The 13,932-nt window shown below is 47.0% G+C and overlaps 1 protein-coding gene across 1 annotated transcript in view; it reads right to left on the bottom strand.

The window, feature by feature from the left end:
* Nucleotides 1-9,377: 9,377 nt before the first annotated feature.
* Nucleotides 9,378-13,932, bottom strand: part of MVB12B (multivesicular body subunit 12B) — a 483,962-nt gene continuing 479,407 nt past the window's right edge. Inside the window, exon 10 of the mRNA XM_081484011.1 lies at nucleotides 9,378-11,630. Coding sequence (XP_081340137.1) covers nucleotides 11,580-11,630 — 51 coding nt within the window. The 3' untranslated portion in view covers nucleotides 9,378-11,579. The remainder of the gene's footprint in view (nucleotides 11,631-13,932) is intronic.

Raw genomic sequence — 13,932 nt, forward strand, 5'->3', positions numbered from 1 at the left:
GCAAAATGGGGGCAGGCAGAGAGGTACTGGGCCTGCTGGCATCCAGAGGGCTTTCTGCACAGTTCCTGATAGGGTACAGAGAGGCTGTAGCCCTGTCTGGCGTCACACAGCATTCTGGCTGAGGGCCCTCTGCCAATGCCTTCCTGAGGCCACTGGTGGGAGCGTGGAGGTTGGGGTCGGGTGGGACCGGGGGATGGTCTCCCACTACAGTTATGCCCGCCTTGGGCTGCTGCCTCCTTGGCTTCCTTTGGCGTGTGGGATGGGTACTTGGAGGAAGGAAATAGACCCCAACACCTCTTGCTTGTGACATTCTGTTTTAGCCCTAGGCCTGGCCAGTGGCTTTGAACATAAATATTGGTCAAGCCAAGCCAAGAGGAGCTTGCTTGGGATCCTTTCCCTTGATTCAGACTCTCTGTGGCCCTCAGTCACCACCCCCACCCGTCGTAGGAATCACATTTGTGAAAGCCGGGTGGGGGATTAGAGGGTACCGGCTGGTTCGGGCCGCTGGCTGTCGGCAACTCCTGCCCCGTCTGACCTGAAGCTTCTCCGGCGGGGCCTCCAACGTGGCAGCCGGATCCTCCATAAAAGGATAAGGATCACAGTATTCACATTTTTAAGTCACACAAAAGCTGTATGCATAATTAATGTGCAATAAACGTGAGCGGCTGGAAATTAACTAAATGAAAAAAAAAAGGAGTATACTTAATTGTAAAAATCTCATTTTGCTTTCATTCTTTTCCTTTCTCTCTCTCCCCCCATTTCCCCTCCCTTTTACAACTTGTTATATTCCCGGAGCCCTTCAGATCTTGCCGGAGATCATTTTCTGAAAGACGCGCCTCCTGACCTCTTGCTGGGAGCCACGGACAAGATTAGTTTTAAGCCGCGGCCCAGCCGGTTACTTTCAGCAGAGGGTCCGAGAGTGTCCACGAGTGGGGTGTTATTGTGTCGCACAAAGGAATGTTGTAATCATCCTCTAAGACCCTCCTTGGGGGACCACTGTGCCCTGGTTTTCAAGAGCTTTGGCAGATGCCGCTTTGAGAGTTGCCATTTGAAACTCAAGAGCACCCATCACGGTATTAAAATTCCTAAACGCGAATTCAGTGGTTAAAAAAGCCAAAGGGCTAAATACATTTACGTAAATTCAAACCAAGTATTTTAAGCAATACTAGCTAAGGCTCTGTTTCTTCTTTTCCTTCTAATTTTTTAAAGGACAAAACCTTCTCTAGGTGACAAAATCGGGTGGAAATTTTTTCCCAGTGGAAAAATTTATTGACACATTCTTACTGATTGTCACGTCTCTTCATAAAACCTGAGAGTTTCAGCTTCAAGAAACAACCCATCCACTTGAAAGAAAAAAAAAAAAGAATTATTATTTTTAAAGAATAAAACACTCTATTAACAGATACTTTAAAACATGATTTATTACACACACATAACAACAACAATAACTTAAAATATCAAATCCTTGGAATAAAGCTCTGCCGATCCCATCTCCCTTAAGCACCAGCTGTTCTGTTTCTGCTGTCGTCCTCAGCCCTGGTCTGTATTAGCAGATAATTCTAAAAGAGGCTAGAGAATCGAGAGAGAAACCTCAGAGGCATCTAGGTTATCTGGGCAAGGATTGTGTTTTTAGAACATCCTAAAAACTGTTTGTCCTGGACAGTTCGTAGCTGTTCCTTCTCAAGTCTTTTCAAATAGCAACCAACTCAGGCTATCTCTTTGACTTGCTCTGTTACCAGTGAATTTCTAAAAAGAAAAAGAGGGTCAATAGAGTTGCTCACGTTCGCTGGCACCTCTGCTCAGGTACTGGTCCTGTTTAAGGCAAACTGCCGTCATCCAAGAGATGCTCAGGTGTCGGGGACCACAGGCGAGCTGTAAATAACCCAGTCCGTGGCTGTAGATCACCTCTGGCCGGACAGCCACGCCACCTCTATGGCAGCCCAGCTGGTAGACGCAGCCGCCTTTGTGAACAGGTGGCCCGCAGGGGCGGCGGCTGGTCTCTGCTGCAGGCTTGGAGGACCAGCCTGATTCCAGCCTCAGAGAACCCACCCAATGCTCGGCCAGGCCCCAGCCACAGAGCTTTGCGTTAAACAGGGTCTGACACTAAAAATCAAGGTCTGCCGGCTGTTGTCATAGGAATGCAATATCCTCCGGAGGTCTCCTTATTAAAAAACCACATCTTGCGGCTGCCCAGGCTGGATCTCTATTCCATTTGTATTGATCACGGGGAAATGTCTCATTCCCTGGCTGACAAATGCAGCCAGCAGGGAGGGAGTCCGTGTTTGGTGGAAAACATTTATTTTCATAGTGATCTGGGGGATCCTGAGGCTGGAGCTGTGAGGTTGTGTGTGTGTTGGGGTTGGGGGCGGTCATCTCTAGTTAGGCTGTGGGATTACAAACGTAGTGATAACAGGGGCTTTGGAAATTAGCCAGGGTGACTGCTTCATTTTAAAGACTTTGGGCCAAGGGATGGGATCTGACTTCCCCTCTTCCCAGGCAGTGGCACTTCTAGGAGTCTGCCCTATAGATGGTCCCTGTCAGTGTATGAAGGGATATTCAACACAGCACTGTTTGTAGGTGCCAAGTTGGAGAAACCACCTACACATCCATTACTGGAGATTGGGTAAAAAAAAAAAATAATGTATGATATTAGGCAGAACCACGTTAAGCTGCCATTTCTGCTGGTCAAAAATGGTTGAATATTGATAATCTCATATGGGTCCGTCTACCACCTCTACTGAACAGAATGGTGTGGAGTTTTTTTTTTTTAATAAAATTTTATTTTTTATTGAAGTATAGTTAATTTACAATGTTATGTTTCAGGTATACAGCAAAGTAATTCCGTTATACATATATATGTGTGTGTATATATTCTTTTAAGATTCTTGTCCACTACAGGCTATTACAAGATACTGAATATAGTTCTCTGTGCTATAACATGCAGTCTTAAAAGGGATAAGATGGAGGACCCTCCAGGATGTATTAGAAAATGGAAAAAAGCAAGCTGCAGAATTGTGTACCTGGTATTCTCCGTATTTTTTTTTAAAGGGAAATATATGCATAACTGTTGGAATAAGCCCCGACTCTGAAAGGAAACACTAGAAATGGTCCAAAGTGACTGCTTTGGGGGCGGGACCGAGGAAGGGTGAGAGTGAGGTTGACTTTCCTCTTTACAGCTTCCCTACTTTCTGAATTTTGCACTCTGTATGTGTGTGTGTGTGTGTAGGGTGGATACAAAAATCATTAAAATTTGAAACAAAGATCAAAATGTCAGGGAAGCCATCATTATATTAGAGGTTAAGTGCTCAGACTGTGGTCTGGGAATTCTGAGCTTCAAGCTACTTGTCTCACTGAGGAGCCTCAGTTTCCTCATCTGTCGAGTGGGGATAGTAACAGTATTTACTTCACAAAGGGGAACTGAAGATTTCCTTGAGATGTGAAAGGGACAGGGTCAGCCCAGCGGCACAGGGAATTCAGTAAATGTTAGATGTTATTATAGTTGATACATAAATCATAACACACACACAAATCCTTACAATGTCTTACTTGGCATTTTCATTTTCTTGAAAGAGAATTTTTTTAACTTGTCATGTGTGTTTGGAGCTACTGAGACTCCTGAATATTGCGTGGAACTCTGTCTAGGGGACCACTTCACTGATGCTGAGTGTGCAGGGTGGGTCTGCTGCTTTTTCTTTTTTTTCTGAACCTGTAAATGGTCTTCCTCATTTCTGTGTACACAGGCAGGTGAACTAATAGAATTAGGCTTATTGGTTTAATTCCTCTGGGTCCTCTTGGCAAGGGGAGAGCAGCTGGATGAATATTTTAATTAAGCTCTGACACCCAGAAGTCAAAGTCCCCGAGCGGTCCCCAGTGGGCAAGGTCTTGCAGTTTGGGGTTTAATCAAGTTTGGTTTCAGAGTTCAAATTTCTTCCTGGACAGAAATGTGTCATTAGGCGTCCAAGACTTCGACTGGAAAAAAAATACAACTTGACTGTATTTTCTCTAGAGAACAACACTGTGATTCGATTAGCTCCTTTTCCTTGACATTTTGCCCACTTTATTAACTTCTGCTTTGCTTTTAAGCAGGCAACTACTGTTTTACTTCCCTGAAGAAGCTCATAATATTATAATTCAAGTGTCAGGACAGATTAGGTTAAACGAACTGTGTAATTCCCGAAGGAAAACAAACTTCAAAACGGACGCGGTTCGCCTTGTAACATGTCATGGATTGCATTAGCGTTGAACGGGCGATTCCATCACCCAAATGTGCTAAAGTTGGCTCAAATGTTCCCCACTCTGCAAGGTGAGAAATTACTTAGCTAACAAAACATTTCGTTTTCCTCTCTTTGCATTCTTTCTTTATGAGATCCTGAATGTGACATTTTCACCAAAAAATCTCTGCGCTTATTTGTGAAAAATGTATATTAAAACCAAAACCCATCAAATGGAAAGAAATCACAGATGGTTTTATTCACAAGCAGTAGAATTAATGGCCTCTCTTCTCTTTATAAATATTAGAAGCAGATGAGTTCATTACGATTTCACCCTAATAAAGAAAACCTGCTTGATTTTGACAAGACATTGACTTATCTAAAACATCTCCTAAATAACAAAGCTACTTCCCGCCCGTAAAACACCAGCTCGCAAACACCAGCTTTACCTGGACTGCTTCTAAATTAATGAAAAACACTCGAATCCAAAGAGCGCAGAAGAAGGGATGGGGGGGTGCTGGGGGGGGGGAGTGGTGGTGAGTGGAGAAATGGAATTCAAGGGATTTTTTTTTTTTTTTTGGAAAATGACTGATTTTTGCAAAGAGCGAGTTTTGAAATGTTTACTCTGTGGTGGTTTGAAATTTTTACATCTTTCAACAGAGCGCGCGGAGAAGTGAAACCATCTGAAAGGGCTTTTGAAAAGAGCGACTCAGCACAAGTTGGCGGAGGCTGCGGTTCCTTTATCTCGGGTGATCTGTGCCCATCCTGCGGGAGGTGGGAGGGAGGACCAGCCCTTTCCCCCCTACGCTCTGTGCCTCCCAGCTCCCGGCTCCTAGGCACGGCTTCAAAGCACTGCTGGCAGAGCGTCCTGGGAGGGAAGTGGGAATCGGACACCTCTCTCCAGGAAGCTGGGCGGCCAGCCGGCGTGGTCCTCTCCCCCAGCTCTGCTCTGCCTGATGTGGTCATCTTGTTAGTCATGGCAAGCCCGGGGTCCCTCTGTTTGTGCCGCTTTCAGCACTTATTAAGCGAGAAGTGGGAGGCTTTACACGAAACTGCAAAAGATGTTTTTTTTTCTCGCCAGGGCCGTCGGGGCCACGGCTTATCCATCATTGCAAAGATCTCTCCCAGGCATGGAGCTGAGGCAGCCCTGCCCAGAGGGGTTGGAAAATGAGCGGCACATGGGACCCTCAGTCCCAGGACCTTCTTGGCTCAGCTCCCGGGGAAGGGCGTGGGCTCCTTGGTCTGGAAAACCGCCCAGGGAAGGCCTCTGGGGAGGCAAAGGCACAGGGCTTCAGAAAAATGGCACATCTCTGTGGCTTTGGTGTCCAGGTCTGCAGTTCTGGGCTCTCCACTCAGATTTCCCCATTTTCCCCCAGCCCCGAGACCAACTTTGGGGAGGGGGGAAGCTCACACCTCAGAGATCCAGACACCTGCCACAGTGCTGGGGAGAGGATGCTAGCGAAGGTGGGGAATGGCATTGCTAAGCAGCTCTGGAAGGTGAACAAATTCCGGTACCTCCACATTGTCTCAGGAACCTGCATCCTTCTTGCTCCTCTGCGCTCCCTTCCTCCAAGTGACGAGGGGCTGTGAACTCTCCGACCCGCCCAGGTGGAATTCTGAGCCTCAGTTCCATGAGTATCAAACTGCTGGGGAGACTTTGGTGGGTGGGGGGGAGCAACAAGTTTGAGCCAAGAACTCATGATTGAAATTCTCCACCAATAAATTCCTCCCAGCTGAGCCCCAAGGGTCTGTAGTTGGTTCAGCAAGCTGGGGCGGCAGGAAGCGGGTGGGGGTTTGCCAACTTCAAACAGGACCTGGGGTGGCGGTGGGGGTGGGCGGGAGATTGTGCTGAGCAGGGAGGCCACCGACAGAGGGCTCAGAGTTAATTAAAGAGACTGCTTGGTGGCACCTATAAACTCGACCCTCTCTGTATTCAAGTGCCAGCCACTCAAGTTCTATGCAAGGATGTCCCCCTCACTTAGGGTGAGCCTGGAAAGGGAATAGACTTGAGTCACACATAGGATAGACATTTGCAACCCCCTGGAAGACCCCAGCGTGGGCTACTTTGCCTCCCCACCAAAAGCCTCTTTGGACATTAAAGATCTATTGTCTATCAGGCACTGGGCTGGGCCCAGAGTGCATGCGTGCTAAGTTGCTTTAGTCATGTCTTTGTGACCCCCAGGACTGTAGTCCGCCAGGCTCCTCTGTCCATGGGATTCTCCAGGAAAGAATACTGGAGTGAGTTGCCATGCCCTCCTCCAGGGGATCTTCCCAACTCAGGGATCGAATCTGCAGCTCTTGCATCTCTTGTGTCTCCTGCTTTGGCAGGCAGATTCTTTACCACTAGCGCCACCTAGGAAGCCCAACTCTCCCATTTTACAGATGAGGAGGGTAAGGCTCCTAGAGGCAAAGGATAAAGGCTCACCAGCTCAAGGGTATTTGGCTGGCGGGTGGGAGAGACTGGGTTGGAGCCAAGATCCTCAGACTTATGACACTGGCTTGGGCCGGGGACCAGCAAAGGACAGGTCATCCCTGCTTACAGCCTGCCGTCACCTCGGCCCTGCCCCCTCACACTGTCCTTGACATTCAATCAGGTGCCGATGATGTCTGGCCCAGCAGTTAGGGCTGAGCCTCCCCAGCTTCCCCACGACAAATGGTTCTCATTTGAAAGGGAGGTTATAAAAACACATGCCCAAAGACACTGTCAGGGAACTGAGGATTAATCTCATTTCAGTCAAAGACCATTCCAAATATTTGGGAGGTGAGTGGATGGGGGTGGGTAGCAGCCCTTGACTGGGAAGGAAGTCAGGGCTTGAGGGTGTCCGTCAGGTCGGGGCCAGTGTGGAGGCACGTTGTGATGTGGACTGGGGAGGTCAGGGTCATCACCTACCTGGTGAGGCTGAGCCTGACCGGAGGTGTTGCTTTGCTGCACAAAGTCCCTGAGGCTGGCTTTACGGGAGGAGGCCGGCTCCATCGTGAGTGCTCACACTGCGTCTGGTATCTCGGTTATGTTTCAGGGAGATTTAAGTTGCCAAAAGAAAGGGAAGGATTAGATGCCGGAGACATTTTCATTTTTTGGATGGTGTCAGAGCTGCGTGTTTTTGCCTGGTGACTCAACCAGAGAGGGCCTTGAAGACCAACCAGGAGGAGTGGGGGGCCCTGCCTCCCAGCCCCCTGGCCGTACGACCCTGTGGGCTGCACAGGGAGCCCCCCATCTGAGCCAGGGAAGTGGGGGATCATCAGCCATGCTCTAAGCCAGCAGCTCCCAAACTGGGGGACCTGGTTGCTAATAGACAACCCCGTGGGGTTCTGGGGCTCTGGCATGAGTTGTGAACTCTGCCTCTGCAGAGCTTTCCTAACCACCCCAGTGGTTCCATTGCCTGAAAGCTCAGGGGGTGCCAAGTGGCTGCTGCAATCTGGCCTGTTCAGTGACCCTGGGAGGTAAACCCTTTTATTATCCCCATTTTGCGGCTGGGGAAACTGAGGCTCAGAAAGACGCAGGTGGTTTGTGTAAGGCCCAGACGATAGCGACCCATCTCCTTTAACTTTCTCAGCAACTTTCACAGTAGGGACTGTTGTCTTCCCCAATTTATGTGTGTGGAAGTCGAGGCTCAGAGTTTAGTCTCTAGGATGTGGTCCAAGCCACTGGGGGAGGGCGGAGCCGGAGGGTTTGGGTCCCTCCAGCTGATCCGGATTCCGAGCTTGGCGAGCGGGACTGGTTATCTCCTCGCGGCGGTCCAGAGCCCCCGCGGGCAGCCCTCCGCAAACCGGAGGGGAGCGGCTGGGGTGGGACCTCCGAGGGGCGCGGAGGGGCTCGCCCTGCGGGCTGGCCTCCATCCAAACAAATGCCCGCAGTGCAGAGACGATGGATTCGTTTTCCGAACTGTCAGAGGGGTTCTCGGAGCTCTGCTTTCTTTTCCGAACGGTGGGTGAGCCGCCAGCACGCAGAGCCGGATCCCCCGCAGAGCCCAGCGAGGGCCGGCGCCGGGCCGGGCGCGGCAGAGCGCCCTCGCGTGGCCGGACTGGGGCGCGCGAGTCCGCGGCTCGGGCTGCGGGCAGAGAGGGGCCTCGTGCTTTGCAGGGACCTCGAAAGGGAGCTCGAGGATGCGATGAGCCCTGTTTTTACAGAGGGGAAAACAGGCAGGAGAAAGGGGAAGAGACCTTCCAGGTTCTCGATTGGGAAATGGGATTCAAAGTGGGGCAGTGCCTCCCTGCGAAGGGCCTGCTCCCTGGAAGCAACCAAAGGCTGTTCCCACCCTTCGGTGGGGTGGGGTACTGGGGGGCCCACGGGGGCCCTCTACCTGAGCAGGAAGCGCCGATGGGCGAAGTAGTGCCGGAGGCAAATTCCAAACACGGAGCTCTTGGAAATATTCTGGCAAAATCCAGCCAGGGACCACTGACAGGGTTCTAGTGTGCCCCAGGCCAGGGGCGCCCACACTGGGTGGACAGGTCTGGGGTGGGCTGGGGTCTCCTTAGAGCCTCCATCCCCTTTCCTGCCTACACTGAGTGGCCCTTCCTCAGCCTCCCTGGAGCCCAGTGTTCTCTGTGGTGCTGGCCAGCACTCTGCACCAAGCATCTTAAGGGTCTCACTTCACATCCTCCCCTGGAAAGCCCTGGTGACTGCTGGCTGTTTTCCCAGAGTCCCAGGCTTGCGTTCAGGGCAGGTGAGAGCTGGGTGCTGAGCTGGGGCCATCAAACGTCAGGAGTCATCCCCAAGTGGGACAGGACACCTGGTGCATGGAATCCCGGCTGTCTTCAGGCTCGGCACGGGCTCTGGGGGTTCTCTGGTTGGACGCCCTGAGCTCCCTCTGGTTGACCTGTCCTTCTGAAGCCTGGTTTCCACATAGGCACAACCTATGAAGGCAGGGGGAGTCTGAGCCCACGGACTGCGATGTAATACACACAAAGTGGGCTGCTGTGGTCCTCCGTAAATGTTTGCGGGGGCTGTGTGATCAATGCAACCCCCCCACTTGTTTGCCCTTTACTTGGAACATCCTTCATCCCAGTCCATCCCCTTCAGAGCTCAGCACCCATCTTGTCTCCTCCAAAACCCTTCTTCTACCATCTTCCAGGACTCCTCTCCAAGGGAAGGGACTAGTGGGAAACAAAAGTCATTTTTAAAGGATTGGAGAGGATGGGCAAAGATTCTTAAGGTGCAGAAAGGAAAAGGTGGATAATTGGACTTTATTAATAACTTCAAAAATTAAATATTAAGATTTTTTTTTTACTGAGGTTGCCGTTGTTGTTCAGTCACTCAGTCGTGTCTGACTCTTTGCGACCCCATGGACTGCAGCACGCCAGGCTTCCCTGTCCATCACCAGCTCCCAGAGCTTGCTCAAACTCATGTCCATCGAGTTGGTGATGCCATCCAACCATCTCATCCTCTGTCATCCCCTTCCCCTCCTGCCTTCAATCTTTCCCAGCATCAGGGTCTTTTCAAATGAGTCAGCTTTTCGCATCAGGTGGCCAAAGTATTGGAGCTTCAGCATCAGTCCTTCCAATGAATATTCAGGGTTGATTTCCTTTAGGATTGACTGGTTTGATCTCCTTGCAGTCCAAGGGACTCTCAGGAGTCTTCTCCAACACCACAGTTTGAAAGCATCCATTCTTCAGCACTCAGCCTTCTTTATGGTCCAACTCTCACATCCATACCTGACTACTGGAAAAACCATAGCTTTGACTATATGAACCTTTGTTGGCAAAGTAATGTCTCTGCTTTTTAATACACTGTCTAGGTTTGTCATAGCTTTTCTTCTAAGGAGCAAGCGTCTTTTAATTTCATGGCTGCAGTCATTGTCTGCAGTGATTTTGGAGCCCAAGAAAATAAAACCTGTCACTGTTTCCATTGTTTCCCCATCTATTTGCCATGAAGTGATGGGACCAGATGCCATAATATTAGTTTTTTGAATGCTGAGTTTTAGGGCAGCTTAAACTGAAACTCTCCTCTTTCACCTTCATCAAGAGGCTCTTTAGTTCCTCTTCACTTTCTGCCATAAGGATGGTGTCACCTGCATATCTGAGGTTATTGATATTTCTCCCTGCAATCTTGATTCCAGCTTGTGCTTCATCCAGTCTGGCATTTTGCATAATGTACTCTGCATATGTTAAATAAGCAGGGTAACAATATACAGCCTTCATATACACCTTTCCTAATTTTGAACCAGTCCGTTATTTCATGTCCAGTTCTAACTGTTGCTTCTTGACCTGCATACAGGTTTTGCAGGAGGCAGGTAAGGTGGTCTACTATATCCATCTCTTGAATTTTCCAGTTTGTTGTGATCCACATAGTCAAAGGTTTTAGTGTAGTCAATGAAGCAGAAGTAGATGTTTTTCTGGAATTCTCTTGCTTTTTCTATGATCCAACAGATGTTGGCAATTTGATCTCTGGTTCCTCTACCTTTTTGACACCCAGCTTATACATCTGGAAGTTCTTGGTTCACGTACTATTGAAGCCTAGGTTGAAGGATTTTGAGTATTACTTTGCAAGCATGTGAAATAAGTGCAGTTTTGTGGTAGTTTCAACATTCTTTGGCATTGCCTTTCTTTGGGATTGGAATGAAAACTGACTTTTTCCAGTCCTGTGGCCACTGCTGAGTTTTCCAAATTTGCTGGCATATTGAGTGCAGCACTTTAACGGCATCATCTTTTAGTATTTGAAATAGCTCAGCTGGAATTCCATCACCCCCACTAGCTTTGTTCATAGTGATGCTTCCTAAGGCCCACATGACTTCACACTCCAAGATGTCTGGCTCTAGGTGAGTGATCACACCATTGTGGTTATCCGGGTTGTTAAGATCTTTTTTGTATAGTTCTTCTGTGTATTCTGACCACCTCTTCTTAATCTCTTCTGCTTCTGTTAGGTCCATACTGTTTCTGTCCTTTATTGTGCTCATGTTTGCATGAAGTGTTCCATTGATATCTCATTTTCTTAAAGAGATCTCTATTTCCATTCTATTGTTTTCCTCTATTTCTTCGCATTGATCGTTTAGGAAGGCATTCTTATCTCTCCTTGCTATTCTTGGGAACTCTGCATTCAGATGGGTATATCTTTCCTTTTCTCCTTTGGCTTTCGCTTCTCTTCTTTTCTCAGCTATTTGTAAGGCCATCTCAGACAGCCATTTTTCCTTTTTGCATTTCTTTTTCTTGGGGATGGTTTTGATCACCACCTCCTGTACAATGTCACGACCTCCATCCATAGTTCTTCAGGCACTCTGTCTATCAGATCTACTCCCTTGAATCTGTTTGTCACTTCCAGTGTACAATCGTAAGGGATTTGATTTAGGTCGTATGAGTGACCTAGTGGTTTTCCCTACGTTCTTCAATTTAAGTCTGAATTTTGTAATAAGGAGTTCACGATCTGAGCCGTAGTCAGCTCCCGGTCTTGTTTTTGCTGACTGTATAGAGCTTCTCCATCTTCAGCTGCAAAGAATATAATCAATTTGATTTCAGTAATTGACATATATTAATTTCAGGTGTACAATATAACAAGTCAACATTTGTATATATTGCAAAATGACCATAACAAGTCTATTTAACATCTGTTATTATATATCCTAATATATAGGATATATATATAGCATGTGCATCCTCAGTCATGTCTGACTCTTTGTTGCCCCATGGACTGTAGGCCACCTGGCTCCTCTGTCCTTGCAATTTTTCAGGCAAGAGTACTGGAATGCGTTGCCATTTCCTCCTCCAGGGGATCCTCCCAAATCTGGGATTGAACCTGCATCTCCTGTGTCTCCTGCTTTGCAGGTGGATTCTTTACCACTGTGCCACCTGGGAAGTCATAACGTCATCATACAGAGTTAAACTTTTTTTTCTCATAAAAGAACTTTTATGATCTACTCTTTTAACACCTTTCAGATGTGCAATACAGTATTAATAACTGCAGTTACCATGCTGTTATTTACATCCCTAGAACTTACGTTGTAACTGGAAGTTTGGATCTTTTGACCTCCTTCACCCATTTTGCCCATCCCCCACCCCCATCTCTGGCAATTACTGTTCTCTATAATACGCACTAGGTTCATTGTGGTGGTGGTGGTGTTTATTTACTTATTTATCAATAATACACTGCAAAGTGCTTACAAATCAGAAAACGTATTCCAAGAATTAGCTCCGTGTCACCATTTTATTTATTTTTAAAATTAATTGATTGCCTTTTTGACTGGCGGGTCTTCACTGCTGCACACAGGGGTTCACTAGTTGTGGCGAGTGGGGGCTACTCTTTGTTGTTGTGCTGGCTTCTCTTGCTGCGGAGCACAGGCTCTAGACACACAGGCTTCAGTAGCTGCAGTGTGTGGGCTTGGTAGCTGTGGTGCACGTGCTTAGTTGCTCCGTGGCATATGGGATCTTCCTGGACCAGGGATTGAACCGGTGTCCCTTGCCTTTCAAGGCAGATTCTTAACCACTGGACTACCAGGGAAGCCCTCTTTGTTCCCATTTTATTTTTTTTAACTACACTTTATTTATTTATTTTTAAAATTTATTTAATTGCAGGCTAATTACAATATTGTAGTGGCTTTTGCCATACATTGACATGAATCAGCCATGAGACATCCTGAACCCCCTCCCACCTCCCTCCCCATCCCATTTCTGAGGGTCATCCCAGTGCACCAGCCCTGAGCACCCTGTCTCATGCATTGGACCTGGACTGGTGATCTATTTCACATATGATAATATTCATGTTTCAATGCTATTCTCTCAAATCATCCCACCCTCGCCTTCTCCCACAGAGTCCAAAAGTCTGCTCTTTACATCTGTATCTCTTTTACTGTCTCTCATATAGGGTCATTGTTACCATCTTTCTAAATTCTATATATGTGTGTTAATATACTGTATTGGTGTTTTTCTTTCTGACTTATTTCACTCTGTATAATAGGCTCCAGTTTCATCCACCTCATTAGAACTGATTCAAATGCATTCTTTTTAATAGCTGAGTAATATTCCATTGTGTATATATACCACAGCTTCCTTATCCCTTAGTCTGCTGATGGGCATCTAGGTTGCTTCCATGTCCTGGCTATTGTAAACAGTGCTGTGATGTGTGTTCCCATTTTAAAGTGAAGTGAAGTGAAGTCACTCAGTAGTATCCGACTGTTTGCGACCCCATGGGCTCCTCTGTCCATGGAATTTTCCAGGCAAGAATACTGGAGTGGGTTGCCATAAATCCACCATTTATCAGTTTATGTCCTTAGGCAATCACTTAACCTGTTGAAGACTTGGTTTCTCCATATGTAAAATGATGATAATGGCCGCCCTTTTTATCTTTTTTTAATTGAAGTATAGTGTATTTACAATATTACACTAGTTTCAGGTGTATAACAGTGATTTAATGTTTTTATAGATTATTCTCAATTTAAGTTTTACAATATAATGGCAGAATGTCCCTGTACTCTATATCCTTGTTGCTTATTTATTTTATCCAAAGTAGTTTGTATCTCTTAATCCCATGACTTTATCTTGCCCCTCCCCATTTCCTTCTCCACACTGGTAACCACTAGTTTGTTCTCTATAAGTCTGTTTCTGTTTTGTTACATACATTCTTTGCTTTATTTTTTTATATTACACATACAAATGATAGAGTATCTGTATTTCTTATCTGATTTATATCACTAAGCACGATACTCTTTAGGTCCATCCATATTGTAGCAAATGGCAGACTTTCATCCTTTTTAATGGCAGAGTAATATTCCATTACATATGTATAATATGTATA

This window comes from Giraffa tippelskirchi, chromosome 4, assembly GCF_054371585.1.
Source record: "Giraffa tippelskirchi isolate mGirTip1 chromosome 4, T2T-mGirTip1v1.2.pri, whole genome shotgun sequence".
Lineage (NCBI taxonomy): Eukaryota > Metazoa > Chordata > Mammalia > Artiodactyla > Giraffidae > Giraffa > Giraffa tippelskirchi.